At 38.4% G+C, this 27,072-nt stretch overlaps 1 protein-coding gene across 1 annotated transcript in view; it reads left to right on the forward strand.

Annotated features, from left to right (window-relative positions):
* LOC122788737 (collagen alpha-1(XIII) chain-like) overlaps nt 1-6,104 on the forward strand; it is a 396,594-nt gene extending 390,490 nt beyond the window's left edge. Inside the window, exons 15-17 of the mRNA XM_044055630.1 lie at nt 4,739-4,783; nt 5,306-5,350; nt 6,030-6,104. Coding sequence (XP_043911565.1) covers nt 4,739-4,783; nt 5,306-5,350; nt 6,030-6,104 — 165 coding nt within the window. The remainder of the gene's footprint in view (nt 1-4,738; nt 4,784-5,305; nt 5,351-6,029) is intronic.
* Nucleotides 6,105-27,072: the final 20,968 nt, after the last annotated feature.

Below are 27,072 nucleotides of genomic sequence, written 5' to 3' on the forward strand. Positions count from 1 at the left end.
TTCCCCACTATTGGTCAATCTGAGAGTTGGCATTTGTATAATTATCAGGAGGTGTGGGGGTGCAGTAACCCAAACAGGGGGTTTATGCTTTGAATTTTTGACATTCTGAGTTTCAGTGTTTTGAGTTTTTGATATTATGACGTAGAGCATTCCTTCAAGTGTAAGGTTGATCTGATAAATAATTTTTTGCTATTGCTGACTAGTTTATATGGTGTCCTCCGATGTTTGAAATTTAAAAAGCTATATGTTTTATTCCCTCGTAAGGCATATTGGTAAGACATAAAATTCCAGGGCTGACACTTCTAATGTTCCAGTTTTGATGCCTGAGGTGTAACAAGTTGCAGTTCAGATAAAGATTAAATATTCCATGGCAATTTTTGAGGATCTACATCACAATACTGAAAACTCAAAATGTTGGAACTGAAATGTCAAAAATTCAAAATACTAAACAATATTTAATGTAGGGGGAAAGACCCCTCATACCCTCACACCCCTTCCAATTACATACAACTTCGAGATCGCACAACAGAGGGGAAAGGACAAATTTCCACTTTCAATATTTTTAGTTTTCAACATTTTGGGTTCCAACGTTTCAAGAATTAAACTAAATGAGTGGAACCCCTTGAAGAAAGGAATAATGGCAAAGTATAGCACACATGCAGATGAGGGTAGATACTAGACGTGAAGTGGAAGAAGGCCTTGTTATAAACTATAAACTGAAAAATAAGACAAGTTCTATTATGTATATAAAGGTAGGTTTTGACAAAGGATTTGGGTAGAGAAAAGCACACATTGTGAATAATTATTATTTATCGGTTAGATGGTCAATGGCAGCACCTTTATAAGGGAAAAAGGGCACTCAGTGAATCTATAGTGACAGAGAAGAGCAGATAAAATGTGATCTCACATGTGGTGCAGGCCCTGACAGAATAGACCCATATGCTGAGAAGCAGACATGCTACTAAATGACTTGTCAGCAGTTCGCTGGAGTCCAACAAAGGACCTTAAGAATTACATCCATAATGTGCCTTCACACAAACCAGACATTGTATGTTTAATCAGCAAGTGTGGATAGGCAGCATTGCTTTTAAAAGACAAATGTATAGGATGTCTGCTCAGCTGTGGTATCTGGTAATGATGCTTTAAATGGACTTCAGCAAGGCCTTTGAATTAGCATTCTGCAAAACATTTGTCTGAACTCATCACCCCAGAAATGCTGCATATAAGAAAGTATTGCAAAGTTTACTTATAAACAAGGTGCAGAGAATACTTATGTCATGAATGGATGCCAGAGTACACGGTAATACAATTTATTGGTAAAAGGTTTGAGTTCTGTCTTACTTTTTTTATATCAAGGATGTTAATAAAGAAGATGGATTTCATCAAAGAACAATATCAGACTATACATTAGTGTACATACAGGATAAGGGATTCATGGTCTCTGTTTTGTTCTATACAAAAGAAGCTTTCGATTTGGCCCATGATGTGCTATCCTGACTTAAATGCTAAGAGATGCAAATGTCTGTACATTATAGTTAAATGGAATGGGTTTTTCATATCATTCAGTTGGTATACAAGCTGTAAGGGGTTGATTAGGAAATATTTCTTTGTGCACACAATTGCAGACAATTAGACTTGTTCAATTTGCTGTAATTCTTCTATTGTTACTTTTTTATATTCGGCTACCATGATAGATGACATTAGTGCTGGCCTTCAAGTCAGCTTCACGCTGCCTCAAACTAGAAACAGGACTCTGACCTAATTCTAAACATTAAAATTGTTAAAGCCTTATTCCATTCTTCAAATCCTCATAATAAGTCTATGCATTATAAGTTTGTAATATTAGTTATAGAAAGTTCTGTCTTAGAGGTTGTTCCATCTTTCAGGCTTACTGAGATTATAGTTAATCAGCTACTAAGGTCTGACCTACATATCAATTCAGTTACTCTAAAAATTAGCCAAAAAATGATCCAAGTAACAAAACATGTGAATAACCAGATCTTAATTACAATCTCTAAGACACATTAGGGGAGGGCTTTCATCTCAAAGACTTCCTGAGACCATTTTTAAAGAAAAGGAAAACTCACTACCATTTTTTTACAGTGACTGTTGTTCAATGCTTAGTCAATTTACAATTGAAACCAGGGATTTTTTGAATAATTTGTGCTCTAAAACACAATATGCATGATATTAGTTTCAACTCCAGATGGAATCAACGAGCTACGAGAATTTTGAATTTAAACAGGTAGCCAAATAAATCTCAAGAGATTGCATCAACCAAATTAGGTCTCTTCATGAAAAGAAATTCAACACTTTGTACAAATCTGCATTTCAGTTCATACTTAGTCTAATTTAAAGCCAAAACCACAGTGCCCAATGAATAAGAATATGAAAAGCAGGTTTCCTTTAAGTACACTGGGTTTTAAAAACTATACTTATGATTAGATGTTCTAGTTTCATATACAGAATACAAATACTGACCTCAAAGCATTTTGAATTCAAATTAGAAAGTAAAGGAGAAGTGCTTACATTTAGGTATCTTCTTGAGAAAAAACTTGTGTGATTCCATATAGAAGTCTTGACAAATCATGCTATGGCCTTTCAATCCATAAGTTTCCTATTTCTAATTTTTCTTAATTTTTCATGTATCATCAGTGGGGACAACTCTCAGCTCTCAACTCTGGTACAATTGGATCAGTTGATGTGCTTCAGGACTATACCTCTCATCTGTCCCTGATTTTGCAGACAGTCTCTGATTTTGTCTCATATTTTTCTATATTTCCCATAAAATGTTTGACTTTCTGTTAAATCACCGAGGATTATAATCAGTCATTCTAGGCAAAGATCCTTACTTTTTATTGTTCAGAAAATGCACGTTGACACAAACCATGTTTTTTTTAACCTTTTAAGTGAATTAGACTAACATTTAAAAATTGTCCCTGTTTTTTGGCCTTTTCCACCCTTTATTTTCACCTTTGTCCATAATCCTTAAACAAGGAAGTTAACAGGTTGGTCAGGTTATCTGTTTAAGTAGTGTCACTGCAGCTCTCTGAAAGCTTAATAGTGGTTAGGTTTCACCCAGTACACAAATATGTTATTTCTGAGTGTGGCACATACAAACATTTATCTTGAAAATAATTGGCTAGGTATTCATTTCTGCTTGTGTAGTATACTGTCTCCCACACCATTCAGTCAGCATGCTGACTACTCAGAAATGCTTCTACTTTAAAATATTGATTGGTGATGTCATTTGGTTATTGAATTCCTCCCTTTATCACTATGTCAGATCCATCTCACATTACCCTTTTGTAATGCCCTCTGTAATCATTTTAACTTCAATTGGAACTGCGGCTGCAGTACAGTTACCTTATACATATGTTTCACCTTTCTCACCTACAGATTTCCTCCCCTTGTTTTGTGACTCTCCAAGGTCAGTTGATATTCTAAAAGGGCTTTTCTTTCTCCATTTAGCATATTACCCTAAATGTATGAGTCTATGTCATGTGACTGAATTCTCATTTAACTGAATAACAAATAATGAAACAATTTATCAAAAGCATAGTTGACTAAAAACTCATTTCACTGAATCAAAAGTGGAAAGAAAATAGTATATACATCAAATATAAAGTAAAAAGCTTTTGCATGCACCTCAAAACCCCCCTTATTTTTTGTATACATTATCTCCATGGTTGCACAATCGTGGAGAAAAGAAAAAAACTCACAGTGAATCACTGCTGGAGCACAAATGCAGTTAACTACTGATACAGAGATACAACAAGATGGCGGCCTTTGCCAACTCACACATACTCTTCTAGACTCATTTCCCAAATAACTTTTATGATCAGAAACAACACCATCACATACTGTCTGTAAAACCCTGCAAGTTTCTATCAATTGTGATCCAGTGAAATGAGGTTTCAGTCAATTGTGTTTGATCATTTGTGATTCTGTCAAACCAGTAACAAGGTAAATCACAATCAAATGACATAGACCCAAATGTGTATACTTTTTATTGTTGACATATTGAAGTCCTTCATTTGACAGCTGGGTATTGCTTCACATTTCTTTACGAATCCCATGTTTCATTGTTTTAAATAAATTAAATCAAAAATTGTTGAACAATTGGTTAGCTTGCATTTAGGTATGCAAAGTCTGTCTTTCATATAAATCTCATTTTATGTGAACGTATTGCCTGACAATGTATGCCAGATTTTTTTTGTGGTATCATGCATAAACATTTCTCATGTAACAATGTTCTTCTACTATATGTACATCAAATGGGCTTTATGCTTTATTGCAACTGTCTGGCAGTTTTTCTCTCCACTGAAAATAGATGTTGACCACTTGGGACTTCCTGATCAACTAACAAACAAACACACCCACATAAACTCATTTTATGTATAGAAATAAATCAATGGTAACAAAATATGGGACTAACCTAAAGCATGGCCGTCATGTACACCATGGCAGGTACATTAGTTATCTGTTTGGAAAATTAAAATCAGAGGGTGAGTAGTATGTGAAAATCGTATGTTTTTGAAAGTACAAGTTCAAATGTTCTTAGTCTAATCACTACCATGCAAGCAGGCTGAAGTATTAGATGCTGTTCTATAGTCTACATATTTTGCAATACACAATTTCTCTGACTTAGTCTCTGTAATCCTTTCCCTGTTTTTACTTGTCGTCTGTGTCTCTTACTCTGTCACTAGTTGCTCTACCTCTGTTTATGTTTCTGCAGGGACATAAGGGTGATCCAGGGCTAAATGGTGACCCAGGAATGAAGGTAAGGACAGCATCTGTCAAAAGCAGTACCATTTTGAAGGTGTGATGTGAGAGTCATAAATAAACTTGAAAAGGATATATAAGGTTAGAAAATCTATATCAATTATACCACAAAGCGTCTTAACCTTAAACAGGTCAAAACTGGCAAGTTTAAAGAACAGAATTGGAAACCTGTCTTCTTGAACAGGGAATAGGTCACTTAGAACCTGCTGCCTTAAAAGGTTTTCCTTGTGGTTGTGGCAGCTTCAGGACAGTCTGGGAAAAGTACCAAGAAATATAATAAAATAAATATGGTGTAATCTGATGGGTGGAAAGTACAGGCATGATCAAATGTATGAGCCATGAAAGAGAAGCTGAGTGGCTAGGAAAATGACATTTCTCTGCCTTATTCCTGTATCTAATATGGGGGCTCACCCTGCCCCAGTCTTGCTCTGTTTTACCCTGTTTCACTCCTCTTTTACTACTTGTTCTTTTTCCCTCCCCTTTTCACTGTCGTTATCTGTACTTTTTTCTGTTCCCACAGGGGGATAAGGGAGACCCTGGCCCTAATGGACGCCCTGGAATGGAGGTAAGCAGGTTATACAGCTATAGTAGCAGTACTACTCATTTAAACAAACAGCAAGGCTGACATAATAAACATCGTCCATTCTTTTAAAGTAGTAAAAATGTGGGCAAGAAAGGTGTTTTGGGCTAAGTCTCAACTACAGTATGACTGGAAATCACTTTAAGCTTCATAGTGTTAATATGTAAAGGAAAAAAATCTAGAAAAAAATATAACAGAAACTTAAAATTCATTGCTACAAAAGATGTTATTTTAAAGTATGTGGTAGTTTTGAAAATGAGATAAGTAGAGTTGGGAGGGATCATGGGAAGAAAAGATGGAAAGAAAGTGAAGAGAAGGAGAAAGTATAACAAGTTTACAGATTTGTCAGTTAACCCACTTTTCTGCTCTTTGTTAAGCATGTTATAAGCACTACTAGATTGGTTTAGCATGAAACACTGACATTATGTTGCAGTTTAGTGTGATGCCTAATGCAAAAGGCAATGTTACATTTAGCAATGGAAGTTCTAGGACAATACTCTGGCACATAATCCCCTTGTATTGTGCAAGGGTAGTCACTGTGATGAGTGCATGTGTTCAGAAATTAAGAGCAGCAGGTCTACGACTAGCCCAGTTGTTTTCACCCATTCCTCACAATCTCCCTCACTGGACTCTATTAGTTTTGCTTCTGTTTCTGTTTCTATAGGGAGATAAAGGAGACAAAGGGCCAAAGGGTGAGCCAGGGCTTGTTGGTGACCCAGGAATGAAGGTAAGCACATGACGTGTCATTACTTAAAAACCTCTCTCATTAGTCCAATATTGTTCTAATGCATCATTTTTTTGCCTTTTATAAATCTCTCTTGCCTTTGAACTTCGTTTGCTTTTGTTACTTTAACATTTCCCACCTCCCACATTCCATTGCAATTCTGCTCCGGAACTTTTATTGATACTGTTTAAGCCTAACTTGTTCCAGGGATAATGCCTATTACCCTTTCTATGCTGCCGAGTTTCAGTCTCAGAAACTCACACTGGTGTAATTGCACCATCCAAAACAAGTTTTACTTACATTAGCAGGGCACTAGCAATGAGTGACCTAGTCACAACTGACATGGACATTTCACAGAGTAGGCCCTGGCTATCTTGGGAACTGCATACATTTCATTTGTTTCAGATTTTGCAGAATGCCACTGATTTTGCCTCATATCTTTTTCCTGTCCCTAATAAATGTTTTGATTTTCTGGTAAGTCACTAAGGAATAAAGTCCATCAATAACACCTGGCATTACAGTTTTATATTGCTTAGGGAATGAGTGCCCTGTATGTCTTCACCCTGATGGAAGAACGAGTGTTCTCCAGCAAGGTGTTAAAGTACAGGTAATGCCCAGCAAAAAAAAAAAGCTTCTTTGCTGTTTAGCAAGCATATTTTAAAAAAGTAAAGAAAGAAAACAGAAAAAATAATGCATGTACTGTACATGTCGGTGTGTGTCTGTCTGCTTGTCTGTCAGACAACATGTCTGGGTGTATATGGTGCAGCTTTGTCTATTTATGTATGAGAGAGACAGAGAGAGACAGAATGGCAGAAATGGGGATACTTGGGATTAACATGGCTAAGCTTCTAAAGGCTCTAGGGCCGCTAGCCTAGTAATGTCCTATGACCCTATGAACCTATAAAACACATTATATTACCTCCATTTCTTGTGTGCTCTAGTCTCATATCATAGCATTTCATTCTTGCATGCCATTTTCTGCACTATAGGCTTTCCATCTGTTCTTTTGTTAATGCTCCTTATGTACTATTATATATTTGTTCTGTCTACATTAATTTACTTCTTTCCACACAAAACATCTTAAGTTCTTATTAAAACTGTACATCATCATCATCAGCACACTTTTTCTATTTTTTCTACATGGAGTCGGGGTATTGTGTTAACTGTCACCAACTCTCTCGATTCAGTGCCACACTCCTGCCTTCTTCAACACTCATGCCTGACTGTCACAGATCTTCTTTCACACAATCCATCCACCTCTTTGCTGGATGTCCTCACTTCCTCTTACCTTCTTCCTGTCTGTCCCAAATCTTCCTCACTAGATTGTCTTCTGCTTTTCTGCATGTGTCCAAACCATGGTAATCTGTTCTCTTTGATCTTTTCTGCAATTGGGGCTACTTTGGCTTCTGCTCTTATGTCTTCATTTTCATCTGTCCCACAGTGTGCATCCTACTACCCTTCTCAGGCACTTCATTTCCATCACCTCTAGCTTCTTCAACTGTTCTGCCTTTACTGCCCAGGTTCCTGTGCCATACAGTAGTACTGGTCACATCACTGTCTTGTACACCTTACTTTACAGCTTCTTTGGTATTCTTCTGTCATAGACTAAACCTGACACTCTATGCCAATTGGTTGCAGCCCCTCTGATTCTAGTTTTGACCTCTTCATTCAGGCTTCCCTTCTCCTCAACCACTCCTACCAGATACTTGAAACTGTTTACCTGTCCCACTGTCTTCCCTTCTATCTCTAATCTCAGCTTCTTCTAATTTTCTCAATTTGCTGCCATTACCACCATCTTATCTGTGCTTAGTTTAATCCCATGTGCCTTCAGTTTTGCATTCCGTTCTCCTATCCTTTGCTGAAGTTCTAGCTTTGAGTCTACTTGTAATGCCACATCTTCTGCATACTGAAACTTTGTTGATCTACTCCCTCTGACCTGTTTACTAATGTAGTCCATCACCAGTATGAACAGCAGTGGGCTCAGAGCTGAACCCTGGTGTACACCCACTCCCACTGGGAATCCATCTTTGAGGCCAAACACTGTTCATACTTGAGTCATTGGGTCCTTGTTCATAGCCTGCACTAATTCTACCACTGTTTCTGGAACTTCAAACCACCGCAGTACTGCCCAGATCAGCTTTCTTGGGACTTTGTCATATGCTTTCTCCAAGTCTAGGAATGCCCAGTTGGACTCTCTTCTCACCTCTATTAAATTCTCAAATACCTGTCTCACTGCAAACATCGGGTCAGTTGTGCTGCATCCTGATCTGAATCCAAACTGCTTATTAATCACCCTCTCCAGAACTTTCATGCAACATGATATGAGTTTGATGCCTCTGTACTGCCCACAGTTGTGGATGTCCCATTCGTTCTTGTACACCGGCACAACTATGCTTATTCTCCAGTCATCTGGGATATACCTTTCTCTCCAAACTATTAGTACACTCATGAGACATTTCTCCACGATCTCACCCATCTTTATCATATCTGGTGTGACCTCATCAATGCCTGCTGCTTTCCCTGACTTCATCTTCCTTAGTGCTGTTCTTACTTCTAAGGTGGGCTCCTCTTCTTCTCTCATCGTAGGCTGTTTCTGGGGCAGTAGAGCTTCTATGGGGTTTTCTTCATTCAGAAGCTGCTGGAAATACTCCTTCCATCTGCCTTTGATGACCTGTGGACTAGTGAGCAGGTTGTTGCTGGCATCCCTTATGAAGGATGTCTGACTATCTTCTTTATCTTGGTCTTTGCCTTGCAACCTGACATAGTTTCTTTGTGTCACTTAGAGTCACTTTCCAGAAGTTGGTAGAGTGCCTTTGATGCCCTATTCTTTGCTATTGCAACTTCTTTCTTAGTTTCTTTTTTAGCCAACCAGTAGTCCTTCCTAGCCTATTCGGTCTTTTCTATCTCCCACTTCTTCCTGCACTCCTCCTTTATTTTGATAACTCCCTGGACTTCTGCATTCCACCATCAACTTTCCTTATGTACCTTATTTCCATACCTGGCTCGGCCACATATCTTTTCTATAATCCTAACACATGCTGTTTTTAGTTTTTAGGTGCTGCCATTCTTGTTCAACTCCACCCATTTCCTCATCTTCTTGGGGTGCCCTGAGTAATTCCTTAAACTGTTGCACTTTCTTTCCAGTCAACCTCCAAGTCTTCAGCTTGGTCACTGTTGACCTTAGAGCCTTCCCTGACCACTGCTTGCAGCTGATTGTAGCAACTAGTGGTTTATGGTGTGGGCCGACTGTTTCACTAGGGATAACTTTGCAATCATGGATTCTACCTTTTCCTTACTAGGAGGAAGCCTACCTGAGTTGCATGTTGGCTATTCTTGTATGTGATCTTGTGACTGCCTCTCTTTCTGAACCATGTGTTGGCTACTATCAAGCCACTTGCCAGACAGAAGTCTAAAATGGCTTCTCCTTCTTTATTCCTGTTGCTCCACCCATGTGAACTCAGGCAGTCCTCATATCCTGTTCTGTCTGTCCTGATATGTGCATTCAAGTCACCCATTATCAACACCAATTCATGTTGTCCTGCTTTATCTAGTAGCTCCTGCAACTGCTGTCTGAATGCACTCTTTTCATCACTATCACAACCTTGCTGCGGGGCACAGGCTGAGATTATGAATACTGCCCTATCATTACACTGGAGTCTGATTGCCATGAATCTGTCATTAATTCCGATGATATCCCTCACTGCCTTGTGAAGCCTCTCTCTCACCACAATTCTTACACCATTTCTAGCATATCCCCCTCCTGAGTAGTAGAGTCTGGATCCCAAGCCAAGTGGGTTTGCTGCACTGCCCTTCCATCTCTTCTCTGGGATACATAGGATGTCCAGCCTCCTCCATATCATCATGTCATCCACTTCCAAGCTGCATCATATCACTGAACCTACATTAAGCATAGCAATTCTCAATTCATGTTTGGCAGGTTGGTTGGTTTTAAGTTCAGCTTTTGTTCAACAGAGTTATCCCAAGTAATCCAGGCTGGGCAACTAGGCACCATTCAGCCAGTAGCTTTTTGACCCAGGGCTGCTGGGCTTTATGGAGGGCACACACTGGCCATAGGGGCACATATGCCCCTCCCACCATTAGCAAGGGTCCCTGGCATAGGTGAGAGTAGGCCGGGTCCTCAACCCACTTATCGCCAGTAACTACCCATGCCCATTTTTTGCGATATTAGTCAACATGACTGAATCACCTAGAGCCATATTTTCACAGTCAAGTGGCTAGCCCTGCCACAGTCGGCAATCTATGACCCCTGTTTTACTGTCCTGAGATGCCCAAAGTGATTGGTCTGTACAACTCTTCCCCCTATAGGACACCATGTAGAGTCTGTGCTGCTGCCCATAGCTCAATTCATTGGTGACTTTGAGATGGAGACACTCAGCATGTTTTTTGGACATGGGAGAAACCCCACTGAGACACAGGGAGAACATGCAAACTCCAAAAAGGCATTGGTCGGAGGTCAGGATAGAACCTTGTGCATGAGAGGTGGAGACCTCTATGATTACACCAACTGGTCTCTCAAACTTAAAATTGTATATATATAACCATTAAAATACTATCTTATAATAACAATTATTATAAATATATTTTTTTAGGACACAGTCCACAATACCCAGCCAGTTCTTGAATCCAAAAAGTAAATTGCAATCCACACAGTAGAAATGTAAGGATCCAAGGACAGCAGATATTTCAAGTAAAACTTTCCTTTAATATAGGACGACTAAGAACAAAGACATAAGCGCTTTCGTAGCTGTGCTACTTCATCAGATGTATAACATAAACTTCGACAGCCATATCAACTACGCAGCTTTAATCCTTTCGACACCATTTACAGATCAGACCAGTAGTGATCTGCGGTGCAATATCACAACCGTTTCACCGGTTTCTCAATCTGATTTTTACTGTACAGCTGCAGCAACATAGGGAAGCTACATATATGCAAAGCAATGCAGCATGGAAGTCGCAGTCTTCCCATCAGTAAAAATCAGATTGAGAAACCGGTGAAACGTTTGTGATATTGCACCGCAAATCACTACTGATCTGATCTGTAAATGGTGTAGAAAGGATTAAAGCTGCGTAGTTGATATGGCTGTCGAAGTTTATGTTATACATCTGATGAAGTAGCACCACTATGAAAGCGCTTATGTCTTTGTTCTTAGTTGTCCTATATTAAAGGAAGGTTTTACTTAAAGTATCTGCTGTCCTTGGATTCTTACTTTTCTACTGTATTATAAATATAAACTTACATAAACAGAATAGACTTGTAAACCTAAGTAAATACATTTAATAATTTCATGTAAAATGTTTTTTTTTCAGCCTGCTGTACCTCCACAAAGGCAGAAACTAAGTATACTAACTTCAAAGTTCCACTCTTTCAGCCTAAAGTGAATATTTTCAGTATCTTAACTGTAAATTATAGTTAGTATATTTAATTTCCAGGGGTGCAGTGCAAAGCACCTACATTGTGGGGTGGAAGGGCTATAGTCCCAACAAAATTAAATGTTTACTTCTAAATCCTTACAATGCATTCCCACCTTGAGTTTCTTCTTAAATTTTTAATTTGCCATTTTTCAAACAGCAAGATGAGTGTGTTATAATATAGAGCAATATAGCACTTTACAGCACATTCACTGTGTGCATAACTGGATTTGTTAACATGTCCTGTTAACAAATAACATGTATTATACTATTTCCTGCAGCATTTACAGCACTTTAAATTACTTAGGTTTAAAAATATGAAAGTGGCTTAAAGTTGTATTTCACTAAAAAGAGGTATATATAAAACCCACTCATGTAATGGAGACAGAAAGGTAAGGTGAGAACTACTGATTCATATGTACAACATTAGTGTAACTATGGACTCAGTATAAGGTCATAAAGACACAACAATTAGTAGAGAATAGTTTGTTTGTGTCTTTCGGATTTTCCCGGTTAGGGGTCGCCACAGCGGAACTCCGGTCCGCTAATGATTGGCAGTAGAGTTTAACATGCTGGCTTACCGGGCCTAACACACAACCTTCAACGAAGGACTGCCTGTTCACGCATGTCGCCACACAGAAGACGCTCTAACTGAGAATCGAACGGGCACATTCAAATTGTAGTACTTATTAACCTGGATTGTCAATATGGTGAGAACTCACATAAAATGTCTCAGTAATTCAGTTTTTGTAAAAGTGACACTCATAATTTGAAATTGCTATGTAGAATGACTTCAGCCTTGTGTCTCTCCAATTTGCATCTGATATGCTAGTATTTTGACAGATGTGTTGTCTACATAGCTGAGCAGTGCTCCAGCAGGAGCCTCGCTATGGATAGTGAGGCATGGAAACAAAGTCATTACGTATAAATAGTTAATTTGCCAAGTAGGAATTTCAGTTGTATCACCTATAGGACTAAGACCATCAGATACTTCACTCAGACTGCAAAATATTCCATAGCTAACAAAGCCATTACCCTTACCCAAGGCTCTGTATCAAAAGCTATTCATCTGCAGGTGCTGTCAGTTGCCCTCTAAACAGTTTCAGGCTACCTTTTGAATTTTCTCAATGGTCTGTTTGGTATTTCTCACAATTCTTTAAAGATTATGTAGAGAGAAATTAGAAATTGCCAAAGGTGCACCAGACAGAACAAAATTAAATAGGCGTACATAAAACTTCCTGGTGAACCACCACAGCTAAAAATTTTATTTAAAAATAAAGACAAAACATAAAAGACTTCCAACAAGAAAGCTCTAAATGATTAGCACTTTCAGCTATTCGGCCTTCTTAAGATAATATACTCCAAGTCATTTCCATATACTGCAGGCAATGCCTACTCATTAACCAATCTAATGTCATAGCAACCAATCATGGTTTTTAGAAATGACAAGCCTCCTTTACTCAGCTTATAGTAAGATGTTTGTTCTTTAATATTGGTTTAAGTGGGACCTTTGTATTAAGGCCTGGGGGGGGGGGGGGGGATCAGCCCTTAAGTTCACTATCCAACTCACTTTGCACATTTCAGTGCGGTTCTTTATATCTCCGCCCCTTGAATCTGTGGCAATACAATCTAAAGCTTTAAACTTAAAGCTATGATCAGGATAAGATACAACGTGGTCAACCAGCACATTCTTTAAATCCTTGTGCTTAATATCCCTCAAGTGTCACATAATTCTGTCTTTTAAACACTGGTCCGTTTTTCCAATATAGAACACTAAGCATTTCCGACAGGTTGCCAGGTAAACCAAATGCTGGGTATTGCAAGTTCCACTAGCTTTCAGAAGGTAATTAATTCCAGAGACAGGATGCACAAAAAGATTGCTGTTGTCTATATAAGGACAGGCTTTACACTTCCCACATTTGTCCGTTCCTTTCCTCTGGTGTATATTTTTCCATTCAAAGCCATCTTTGCCACACAGCAGTCTTTTAATGTTCTTTCTGTTTTTGAAAACAAACCTTGGTTGTTCTACAATATTTTTCACTTTTGTATCTTCTATCAGCACCAGCCAAAACCGCCTCTGACCACATCACAGATCTTTTGGCTATCTGTACTGTAAGTGAGAATACATTTTGGATCTTGAGTCAAGGTCCTTTCTTTAGAGGCAGTAGCCTCAACTCTGGCAGTTTTTCTATTAAAATAGGGACGACCTTTATTGGACCTTATATCCTGTTGTGTACATCTCATAGTAAGATCTCTGTTATGGTAACCTTTGTTTCTCAAATGTTTACAGAGGGTGACCTGCTCCTTTTCAAAATCACCATCTTCAGTACAGAGCCTAGGTATACGTTGCATTTGATTTTCCATGATGTTTTTGAAAATGTGACCTAGGTGCATACTATTTCTGTGCAAGTAATGGTTCTTCCGTGTATCTTTCCTGTGCATTTTTGTATGTAGACCTAGCCTAGGATGTAGGGTTACTTTAACATCCAAGAAATCAATTTCTTCCTTTGAATAAGCTATCTTAAATTCAAGGAAATCCGTGGTGTTTTTCAGATATTCTGCGAACATATCAAGTTCTCTTTCATCTCCTTTCCAAAGGACAAAGATATCGTCCACAAAATGACCATAATACACCAAATGTCCAAACCAGGGGTTGATGGCATTCAGAATATGATTCTTATCCCATTGTGCTAAGACTAGATTTGAGTAACTATTAGCGCAAGGGGTACCCATAGCTACCCCCCATACTTGCTAAAAATAGTTATTCCCATAAGCAAAAATGTTATTTTCCAGAATTAATTCCAGCAGACAGCAAATTAGGTTGGAATCAAATCCTGTTTGTACAAGACACTCTCTAATTGCTTCCACTCCATAGCCATTGGGCACAACTGTAAACAGATTATTAACATCCATGGTTACCAGGATCAAATCTGAAAAATTATCCATATCTTTGGTTTTCACAAACTTTCTAAAAAGCTCCCTGTGTCTTTTATAACACTATCCACCAATGGTAGGACCTTCTTCAGCTCATTTTCAACATAAATGGATAGTGGTTCAGTTATCCAGCCTCTTCCTGCCACAGTCGGTCTTAACGGGGGGGTCATCTAAAGTCTTGTGTATTTTGGGTAAACCACCGATACTAAGGATGGTTGGATACTTGATTTAAAAAAATCAAATAAATCTTTAGATAGACGTCTCCCCATTAGTAAATCCATAAAAGTATTCTGAAATACTGTGATCATCCTATCCAAGTCTTGCTTCTTAATATTTTTATACGTATGTACATCTGTCAGCATTTCTTGCATCTTATTTCTGTACCAGGTGGAGTCCATTATCACTATGGCCCCCGCCGTTGTCAGCTGGTTTGATGACAATATCTTGATTGTTCTTAAGTTGGAATAATGCTTCTTTCTCATTAAATGTCATGTTATGAAACTGTCTATTTATCTTCCCTTCTCCTCTAAACTTGCTTACTTCATTCTCACATAAGAGTAAAAAAAGGTCCACTGTAGGATAGTTAACAGGCACAAAGGTGCTCGGTTTCTTATATACACTCTGTCTGTTATAGCTTTCATACCTAAAAATTGTTTTGAGCATAATATTTCTTTTAAAAACTTTCAGGTCTGTGACAAATTCATTGAGATCTGAATGTAGTGATAGAATAAAAGAGTGACCGAACCTGTATTTGCTCTGGACTTAATGCAATCCTTGATAAATTAACAACCAGTTCACACTCATTATCATTTGAAAGGTAGGTTTCTTCCTCTTCCGTTCCTGACTGGATGTCCTCGGGTTCCTGTGGTTCTGTTGCTTTATAAAAAACAGTAGCTGATGCATCAAGGGAGAATGTACTGCTCCTTCTTTAGGTTTAGTACCTATAGAGAGATTAACCATTGGTTCCTGGCTTATCACAATACTGCTAGAATTAAAGATTAGGTCAGACTGTCCCTTTTTTGTAATGTTTTCAATTTCCTAGATGTTTGCCTGCTCTTTTCTGTCAGAATTAAACAGGTTTGCCGTCACCCACTTTGGTTGGTCCCATTTTACGGTTAGCATATTTTCTGATTTGTTTCTGCATTAATTGCTGCTGCAGCTAATTTGGAGTTTAACCAGAGAAGCTGAGCTGTTTTTGGTGGTAAGTTTTCTCATATACCAGCTCAGACAGCACTGTATATTCACTAGTAATGTATACTTTGATATTTTTTCATTAACATGCTCTGGAGAAAGGCAAGGATTTCCATGCATTCAAAAAGTAATAAAGTCAGTGCAAAGGGAGCACACATGAACAGAATACAATACACTGCTAGCCACAGCTCCACTTCAACCCCTAAATGAGAAACTCCACCTTCTGTTTCCATTCCAATTCTGACAGCCTCTGCCAGGAGGACACCTGCTGGCCCACCCATAAACCCCTCTCCCTGTCCCTGCACCAGTTCAGATCCATAGGATAGCAGTACTGGGCATGGAGGGTCTCAGCAAACTCAAGTAGCAGATGGTCAGCTGGGGAACATAAAAAGTGATCTCCAAAAGTTTGTGTGTGTGTGTGTGTGTGTGTGTGTGTGTGTGTGTGTGTGTGTGTGTGTGTGTGTGTGTGTGTGTGTGTGTGTGTCCATATTGTCCTGTATGCCTTTTTTTGTTTTGTTTTTAATTTTTAAATGTTTAAAAATGTATTTGGATTTTAAGAGACAGATTTGTCTTTAACCAAGCCATTCTACATTAGACATTTCTAGCCTGAGATTACAGCACTGATTCATATTTATAAAGTACACAGACAGCTGTTACTTGTACAAGTATTAAATAAAACTAGATTTCCATGTATTTTTTTGTATGAAAAATATTCTCTCTCTCTACTTTTTTCTTTCATATCCACCTCTGTTCCACTGCTTGATTCCAGACTGTTGACAATTTTTATTTATTCTTTATTCTACTTTTTTTGTTTGTTTGCTTGTTTCCACTCCAGGGAGAGAGAGGAATGCCAGGGCTTCCTGGAAAACCTGGAGCCAAGGTACTCCACATGCTATTTATTAACACTTTATCCATTTGCATCTTCCCAGCATGTATCCCTCTGCAAGTTAATACTATCCCAGGTGATACAAGTGCCACTGCAGAAGTGACTGCTGCTCTGTACATTTGCTGTCGTGTCCTCACTGATATATTAAGCACATTTCTGCTGTCTTTACTTTCTAACTTTGCTTCCCTTCCCTGCATGCTAACCTCTTTCTTACATAACGTTTCCTCTTTCCAAGTGTTTTCTAATCCCTCAATTACAAAGTCACATATGGAACAGTGACTAGCCTTTCAGCTCATTCATCTTTACCCATTTTAAAAGCATGGTGTAAAGATTAATGCATCTGATTCAAAGTTCTTATTTTTAGTCATTTGTTTACAGATGCTGCACATTGCCATCTGAACATACTGTAATGTTTTACTGCAGAATATGCAGACTAAAGTAGGTAGCGCATACTTCCAGATAGGTACAAGCAAAGCCTAGAGAGTTCTCTTCCCCTTGTCATTTAATTTGCCCTGACCAAAGACTGTCTTTTGGATGTAGCACTGCAGAAAGAGGTTCAGGCACAAACTGTGGAGTAATACTGTAGTCTTGCATTCTTTATATGTTGCAGTCATGGGCTTGGACTAAGGAATGAAAGAGAATTTTAAGATATAAAAAACTGACATTTAGGTGGAGTTGTTCTTTAAGTGAGAAAACATGGAGCATTATTTGGTACACTTGTGGTGACAAGATGGATCTTTTGTTGTCTTTTGTCATCTATGTCATGCATTTTTTTCTAAATGAGAACTAGACAGAAGATGTAGATTCTGCATTTAGATTGCTACAAGGCACAGTATGGCTGTTAGGTAATCTTTGATTGACATATTTGTAGCATAATGGATGCATCATATCTCATATATTAACATACCTGTGATAGTAGCATAACTGAACCATGAGAAAATATGAAGAACCTGAGAAGGTATTCAAAGGAGGGGAGACAAATCAACAAAAAAAGCAACATGAATCTTAATACTTACAAGTACATAACCGATTCAAGATAGCTGACGGGAGGATAACAATGGAGAAAAAATGTGAAGGGATGTGGTGAACAAGGAAAAAAATTGAACTTATGACATAATGCACACCAGTTATGGGTGGGGCTAAGCTTAGAAGTTACTCTACATCCAAAGAGTGATTTATAGTTAAAAGTACAACTTGCTGGTGCGATGTAGGACTTGCAAATGACTTCCGTATGCAAACTGCAGTGTGGTCCTGTTAGTTACTTGTATTCTTAAGTAATGTCATGCATTATCTGAGAAAAATACCTGGTGCTAATACAGTCACAAAGTACCTTTCTTTGTCGTGACATGCATATTCACTTGCCAGGACACACAGTGTAAGTCATTCCTCAATTGTGTAGTTTCCATGAACAAGTTGACACTCCCAAGCCAGTAATGGATTAGAGAGGGTGCAAAATGCAGGCATTAGTTTTTGAGCAAAGAAAAACAATATGTAGTAATGCTGCTGTACAATGAACAGAGATTAGAGTTCTATTACAGCAGTAGGGTTAAACATCATTCGACATTTATCCCGACTTCTAACATTCATTTTTTTCAATGTCTTAGATTTTACCACTTCTTTATGACACGGTGGTGGTGCTGTGGTAGTGTTGTCGCCTCACAGTAAGACCCTGTCCAGTTCGATTCTCAGCTAGAGCGTCTTCTGCATGGAGACATGCGTGAATGGGCATACCTTCATTGAAGGTTGTGCTTCAGGGCTGGTAACTCAGCACGTAAAAACCAACTACCAATCATTAGCGGACCGGAGTTCCTCTGTGGTGACCCCTAACTAAAAGCCAAAAGACACAAAATTTAAATGCAGAGTGCCTTTCTGGTTAGTAAAGTATGCAAGTATTAGCAAAGTTTTCTGTGAAGCCTTAAGAATACTGATCTCAGCTTGCACCTGAGTAATGCCTACCAGAAAAAGCCACACACATGCACACACACACAGACACATATATTATATATGTGCTTGTACTTTCACCGTTTTATTGCTGATTCTATAACTTCCCTCAAAACATCATAGCACTCTTCTGAGTGTTTACCATTCGGATAAGAAAATCAGTTCTAGCACTGTCAGTGACGCAACAGGTTGCACACTTCCCTTTGCTGCTGGAAGACCATAAGGCTGTGAAGTCTGCTCCCACTCCAAGTGATTGGATTACAGACATTGCAATGTAGTACTCCTGACTGTATCATCCTGAAGTCCCACCTGCTTGAGTTGGTAACAGTTTAGGTTGAATTAAAACATCTCATGGCATGTGTCAAAAACAGTAGGAATTGCTTTAGTTACCGCAAATACATCTTGTTTACGTCATTCTTACAACTTTTTCATCAAGAATACAAAAGTGAAAGTACTTTTTCCTCCACTACCTTACTGGCTTCTATCCCTCCCTTCTTCCACATTTTATTTCTGCCGATATATCTCTGTCCCTCCTGTTTTATTATACAATATTCCCCTCACATCTTCTCTTCTACATTACCCAAAGTGCAACACATACTTTATCCCATTTGTCAACTTTCTCCCTCTTTTTCTCACATTTGATACATAATATTCCCATATTCATCTCATTGAAGATTTCCCATTTATTCTAATTTTTCACTTTACATTCTACAAAACATTCTGTAGTTTTTTCAACTTTATAGTCATAATACATTCTTTCTATTGCTTTATATTTCATGCTTCCTTTAAAAGGTAACTTGTTTAAGAACATTTACTGCGCAAAACTATCCCCAACTTCATGAAACTCATTTTTCTTCTTTGATTAGTAGCATTTCTAATGTCTGTAAGATTACGTCATGGATATACCAGCAAAAATTCATTCATATTTTTTCATACCACACATTCATAAGTTTTCAATTGCTATTACTTCACCTGGTTTCCATATTCCTTTCTTTCTATAATCCATTTTTCACTTCTTTTTTCCCTTATACTTCTTTACATATTTCTTCATACCTCTCATATAACAAATTCCCCACCATTTTTTATCTCCATGTTTCACACTTACTACCCAAAATAGATGACTGATACTAACCAAAAAAAAATGTTTTCATCGTAACTCTCCTTTTTTTCATTTTATATATAAATATATATATATATATGCATTGGAAAAGTGAAACTCAATGCAGCATGATTTGACAAAGACTCTAAACATTAAGCTTTCTTACGAAACTTCCAAAACAGTAAGCATTTTAACTCGTAACATTATTTATTAAAACATATATAATCACATAATTGTACATGCATGTGGTGACCATCCAAGGCATTTGGCTTATCATATGGTCAGATTTTGAAAACAAACTGGCTAACATCAAATTAAAATGCTTTAAACAAGATATTCAATAATGTTGGAAAAAATGTATGCTAGATTTTAAGAAAAAAAATTGCAAAATGCTTTTATAAACATGTTTCCTGAAGATAAGCTTCCTTTTTTCAGTATTATAACAGTAACGTGAAAGGAAATCATAATGAGAAGTTAATATCTTAGTTCAGATGGACCATTTATGCTCAATAAATGAGATTCTGTAAGGCAGCATACTATGATGAAATAAATGCAAGAAATGATCTGGGTGTGCCAATAAGACTTGCAGTATACGCTAATGAACACAATGTTTTTTGTGATGATTTCATGATTGTTCTATTGTTTGGACTGCACTTGGAGAGAGTGTTGTTGTTGTATCTTTCAGCTTTTCCCAGTTAGGGGTCGTCACAGCGGAACTACGGTCCAGTAATGATTGGCAGTAGATTTTTACGTACCGAGTTGCCAGCCCTGACACACAACCTTCAACAAAGGTATGCCCATTCATGCATGTCTCCACACAGAAGACGCTTTAGCTGAGAATCGAACAGGACAACCTCTTACTGTGATGTGATGTCTAAATAGCACATGGATATTTTCCTGGAAGGGTTGGCACATGTGAATTAGCAGATAAATGCCTTCTGAAAGTTGTTTTAACTTAATTTAAAGTCATTAACTGAAGCAGACCAATAGTCTCAATGGACCTATTTCAGTCTCAGCTGGGGAGTACAAAACACAATGTAGAACAGAATATGACAAGCAGCAGTGAAAGAAATTCTGTATGCAGTACTTTACATGTACGTGATGTGAAGTAAATTCCAGGAGTCAATTCAGTAAGCAAATATTACTGATGAACGAAAGAGGGAGAGAGGATTTGTCAGGTACTCCAAGCTGACTTTATTCTGGACTTCTAAGAAATATAAATGGACATACTGTGTGTGTGTGTGTGTGTGTGTGTGTGTGTGTGTGTGTGTGTGTGTGTGTGTGTGTGTGTGTATATATATATATATATATATATATATATATATATATACATACATACACACACACACACACACACATATATATATATATATATATATATATATATATATATATATATATGCACACATACACATGTTTGTGTATTTTTCCTGAAAGTACAGTTGTGTAAGTAAACTCAACATAAAAGTAGATATTCTAATAGATCACTGTTTCAGTAGCCTAAGCTGTTTGGGTTATATCCCACCAAAGATATGACCAACCCAGCTATCTTTTCAGAGCTTGAGGGTACTTTCCACATGCCCTAACTGCTGTAGAGCTCAGGGAGAGTGGTATATAGTCAGTGGACTGGGTACCAAGCCTTTAGAGATTTCTTGCCTCAGAGTAAGGGAGGCTAGAGCCCAGCCAGTTAATTATATGGAAGGAAAAAAAAGGGAAGGAAAAAAATATTGACACCCTGGCATAAAACACAACAAAACAAAGGTGGGGGGTGAAGAGATAGTGTTCTTACTGCAACAGTGATCTATTTGACCATTTTCTGTAATGGTAAATTTACTTACACAACTGCACTATGTTCTACATTAGATCAGTGTTGTAGTAGCCTAAGCTACATGGGTTGAATACCAAAACATAGAAAGAAAGGGAGGAGGAAGAAGGGGTGAAAGTCCACCAGCACCTTGAGAATAGTTCTAGCAAAGTCTGGAGAAATAATTATATTGTTTTGTAAAGGTGTGCAGAGATAATTACATTGCTACCTCTAGTATACTTCAAGAGTCTACTCATTTCCAAAAAGCCTCAGAAGAACCCAAAGAGTCATAGAGCCATCCCTAACCTTGTCTGGAAGTGACTTGCTATGGTGACAGTAACAAAAAAGCAGTAGCATGACACAGCCATTTTGAAACTGTCTGTTTTGAAATTGAAAGCTGGTCAGAACTCCTGACATTTTTAGTCCTGTATTGTAGTATCCAAGTTGCCAGTGGACAACCAAGAGTAGGTAAAATTCTTTATCCCTTATTTTTTGTTTCTTGAAAGAAAACAGAGAGATAAATAGCCTGACTCAAAGGAAAGTTTGAAACTGCTTTAGGCATTAATGAAAGATTTGTTCTCAAAGTTACCCGATGCTTTGTGAAAGAAGAGATAAGGTTGACTCACCAATAGAGCTTGTAATGCAAATATTCAATGTTTTGACTTCTGCTAAAAAAGTAACACTGTTTTCCAAGATAAAAACTTCAAATTAGCCTTGTGAGCCAGTTCAAATAGAAAAATTATTAATTTCTTCAGATCAAAATTAAGATCCCAAGATGGAGCTGCCTGTCTTCTTTGTGGACAGATAAGTAAACCCCTTTCAAAAATTGTTTCACTTGTGACTGAACAGAAAGAGTATATCTCTTGGCAGACAAAAAGTGAATCTTCATTGAAGAGTAAGAAATGCCAGAGGATAATAACTCAGACAAATACTGTAGGACCAGAGGTATCAGATTCTGAAAAGGATCTGAATTCTTACTCTGGCACCAATGAGAAAATCTTTTCTACTTACCCATATGTGATTTTCTAGTAGCAGGTTTCCTTGCCTCCCTTAATACCTGTTGCCCATCTTCAGAAAAAAAGGTTTCAAAAAATGTACTAAAATTCTATTATTCAGGTAGTAATTTGAAGAAACTGAAGGTTGGGTTGTATCAAACAACTCCTGTTTTGTGTGAGTAAGTCTGTCCTCGGAGGAAGCTTGTAACAATTGCTTTTGGCCATTTTCAAAAGAAGGGAGATCCATTTTTGCCTGAGCCAAAAGGGGATCGCCACAGTTATTCTTGGAGAATCCTTATGGATCTTTAAAAGAACCTTGGTTATCAGCATAAAGGGTGGAAAAGCACAGGAACATTCTCATTCCTGGAAACTAAAATTCAGCAGGATTCCAGGTTTTTTAACAAGGAGAGTTTCTTTATCGGTCTATTGTGAATGGAGGCAGGCAGATCTACTTGAGGAGACCCCACAGATGGATAAAATCCTGGAAGACCCTCGGTGTAACTTCCATTTGTGAGGGTCTGTCCTGTTACTGCTCAGCTTATCTGCAACAACATTTTACTCTGATGGAACGTAACTAGACTGTAGGGATAGAATGTGCTGAGTTGATAATCTATAAAGAAAGTAGGATCTGACTCCCCCTGTTTATGTAACATTACCTATGTATTTGTGTATGGGTTCTAGTAGAGGGCCTGGAACCCAAAAATAATATTGAGATTTGACAGAATTTATTAGATCTATCCTTTCTTTGACATACAAGTGTTTTATTCAGTCTTGCTTGTTCCACAGACATTGAACTTTCACCACCTGGATACAGCTCACAAAAAGAAAAGAAAAGTCTGAAGCCTCTGTACTTATAGACTGAGTGGGTGTGGGAAGAGAGATGACAAGACTTGGGATGAGAGACAGGTAATCCACCAACCAGAGTAACTCTCTTCTCACTAATCCCAGCACTAGAATTTAAAATGATAGAAGGTGCTGGTGTTGTATCCAAATTGATCTGAGTAACCACTGAATTTTCCTCAGGTGACATCTGGCCAAAGAAATCATTACAATTATAGAGGCTATGAAACCTAGAACCACAAGATAATCCCAGGCAGAGGTCAGAGACTGGTTGGAGAATATCAGACATTGTTTCTTATAAAATTCTACTTTATCCTGAGGAAGAAAAGCCATAATGAGGGATGCAAACAGAAAACATACCAGAAACATTATCCTGTGAAACAGAATGAGCGAAGACTTCTCTATGCTCACCTGAAATCTCAGATATATGTATATGTACAAAATTGCCACTAAATCCAAGGACAACCACAAAGCATTCTATAGCTATGTCAAGAATCTAGATGGCAACACCCAGATCTGCTCTGAGTTACAGCACAAAGGCACGAAAATTACAGAACCAACTGATATTGCCAACATCTTGGCAGATAGGTTCAGTGCTAACTTTACCACCTTCTCACCCCCTAAAGGGTCCATCTCTATACAGGAAGAATGCAGAGTCCCTGTAATCACAACTACACAGGTAAAAGCTGCACTTTCTAAAGCCAAAAACGCAGCATCCATGGGACTGGACAACATCCCAGGCTGCATTTTACACGAACTTCAGAACAAACTGGCTCCCCACTTAAGCACCATGTTAAATAATAGCCACGAACCAGGCTTTGTGCCCACTGAATGGCACACAGCAACAGTTATCTCAATCCACAAAGGGGGAGCCACCACTGATCCCGGGAACTATCGACCTATTAGCCTGACTAGCCTGATCTGCAAGGCCATGGAACGTATCATCATGGAACTCATAAACAAAGACATTGGTAACCTCCAAACTCTGGATCCCACTGAGTTCGGGTTTGTGAAAGGCAGATCATGCCTCCTGAACCTGATTGACTTCTTTGAGGCTGTCACCAAAGCCATGGATGAGGGTAAGGTGGTTCACACAGCCCATCTTGACCTCACCAAGGCTTTCGACACCATCCCCCATTCTGGAATTATAGCTAAACTCACTAAACTAGGTATAAATCCCTACATCACAAGACGGGTTGCCAACTGGCTCACTGACAGAACCTACACTGTAAAAGTTGCAGATTCCAAATTTGACCTCAAAGCAGTGACAAGTGGAGTACCACAGGGTTCCATCCTGGGACTTCTCCTGTTTGGTATCTACTTCTCTGAAGTACAGGCTAACACAGAAGGCCTCTGGCTAACGAAGTTTGCAGATGACTGCAAACTAGGAGCCATAGTTAAGTCCCCAAATGATGTGGACATCCTACAGAAGGGCCTCACTGAGACAGATACCTGGTGTCAGAGTCATGGCCTCAAGCTCAATGTCAAAAAGTGCAGTGTCATCCCCTTTGGTAAAAACTCTGTACTCATGAACTACCACATAGACAGCAATCTACTTAACACCGAATACGTGATAAGAGACCTTGGGACCCAGGTGGACAGTAGTCTCTCTTTTGATAGTCACATCGCCACAGTAGTCAGGAAGTCCTTCTACTTGGCACATCTCATCATAAAAGGGTTCTCATCCAGGAAAAAAGAGGTCATTGCTCCCCTCTACTCGACACTCATTAGACCCATTATAGAGTACAATGCCCCTTTTGGAATGTGCCTCACAAGACATCTGCAGCAGCTGGAAAGGCCAGAGAAGTACCTCACAAAGAGGATTACTGGCCTCAAACAAATGCCCTACACTGACCGCCTCAAAAAACTCCAGCTTTACTGCATAGCATATCGCCTACTCCGAGGTGATCTCTGCTTAACATATAAAGCTATGTCAAACCCAGAGCTGTTGGACATGCTACACCTAAAGAAATCCCAATCAGTCTGAGCTACACACTCTAGGGACCTAAATCTTGTCACCACAAGAAACAGGACATGCTGGAGGGATAGATTCATGTTCCAGAGACTTCCTATACTCTGGAACAAGCTACCCATCTATGTCAAGCAAAGTTCTTCATTAGCACTCTTCAAGAAAAATCTTGATGAGTGGATGGGAAATAGGAAATACACCCCAGGGATCATTTCTGTGTTTCTGCTCGACAGTGGCACAGGAAAATAACTTTCTTGAGTGGCGTAAGCCATGGAACCTTGCTAGCTAGGCTTACGTAGGCCCTTGGGCTGATAGCCTAGTACCTACCTATGAGCCTATGAACCTATATATATAATTTTTTTTTAACCAAGCTAGTGATTCTTGACAAGTTGTAAAATAATCTGCAAATATAGGGCAGTCATCTAAATATGGGAAAATGTGAATTGCCCTGCAACCTGCAATTGGCTAATAGAGGCTCTGGGTATCTTGAAAAACAATCTTGGAACTGTAGACAAATGAAAAGATAAGGCAGAAAATTGAAAATATAAACCAGATAAAGAACAAATTAAAAAAATCTGAAATCTTTGAAAACTGGAATGTGATTATACGCATCTTTTAAGTTAAAAAAAAAAAAGTGATGGAATGGGATGTAACAGAGACTATAGCTATAAAGAGAGAGAGAGAGACATTTTTAATTTTGGGATTTTAATGTCAAAATTTACAAAATAAATGTCTAGGATATGTCTTCAGGTTCTTTATTTCTTTAGCACTGGAAAAATTCTTGAATAAAATCCTTTCCTTGTTTGATCTGGGGGAAATATCTATAATGTCTCCAAGACAGCATTTTCTCAAGTATATGAAGAAACAGGATGTTTGATTGAATGGATATGATAGATTCCCTTTTTAAATGATTCTCAGAAGTCAAGTGTTTGAAGTTATCTGGTGTCACAGAGAGACATGAAGACCTAGACTTTGGTACACCTTTACTGAAATGCCAAAGTGGTGAAGGGAAAAACATGAAGGAGCATACAGTTAGTCTGCTGTTTTTTTTTTTTATTATTGCCTTTAGTTTTGAGAGGACCGTCCCTTCTATTTTGAATGTCCCTGCCATTGTTTTGTAAAGTTTTACTTACATCTGCCTTGGTGTGACTGAACATTTTGTTTGTTATAAAAGGAGCCTAACTGGAGGAAAGCTCTTAATACATTTTGGCATGGAGGACTGAAAATCTGGGTGAATCCTCAGCAGAGGATGGTTAAAATAGTACCTCAATTTGGGGGGAGCATTCAGGAGCTTAACTCTGACATCATGTGGTCAATTCTGGGAAATTAACCAGGCAAATTTTCTTAACACTGAGCCAGAGGCAGCTGTTCTAGAACCAGCATCAGCAGTGGCATAAGAACATTTTGCAGAGAATTTGGTTACTTGAAAATCAAAAGATATTAAGGAATTCAGTGATGTCATAGTCCCTGAAGGGAGTTCAGCAATCAGCTTTTTCATACTGTCAAAGGAAGCCAGGACATATGAGTCTGACAATCCACAGTTCTGAAGGTGGAAGTGAAAACAGGATCAGCTTTCTTCCCAAACCTGTCAAGGCTTTTCCTACTTTGAAGGAAAATGATTAGGTGATGTAAGATGCTTGTCAGAAGATTGTTTTGACAAAAAAAAAAAACAATTACTGTAGTGTCTGATTTAGTTTGAAAAAAAAGACTTCTGTGGCTTTCAACAATCCTTTATCATTTGACAGACTTCTTAAGGCAGGTGGTTTTCTGTTGGGAAACTGCTGACTGCAAAGAAATCATCCTCTAATGCTGGCAAGTCAGGAGCAACATCTGCAGGTTAAGGAAAATCTGCCTCTAACAAGTCATAACATATTTGTTGTGATTCTGGAAT

The sequence above is a fragment of the Protopterus annectens genome, chromosome 14.part0, assembly GCF_019279795.1.
Source record: "Protopterus annectens isolate FY-2018-M chromosome 14.part0, PAN1.0, whole genome shotgun sequence".
NCBI classification, from domain to species: Eukaryota; Metazoa; Chordata; order Ceratodontiformes; family Protopteridae; genus Protopterus; species Protopterus annectens.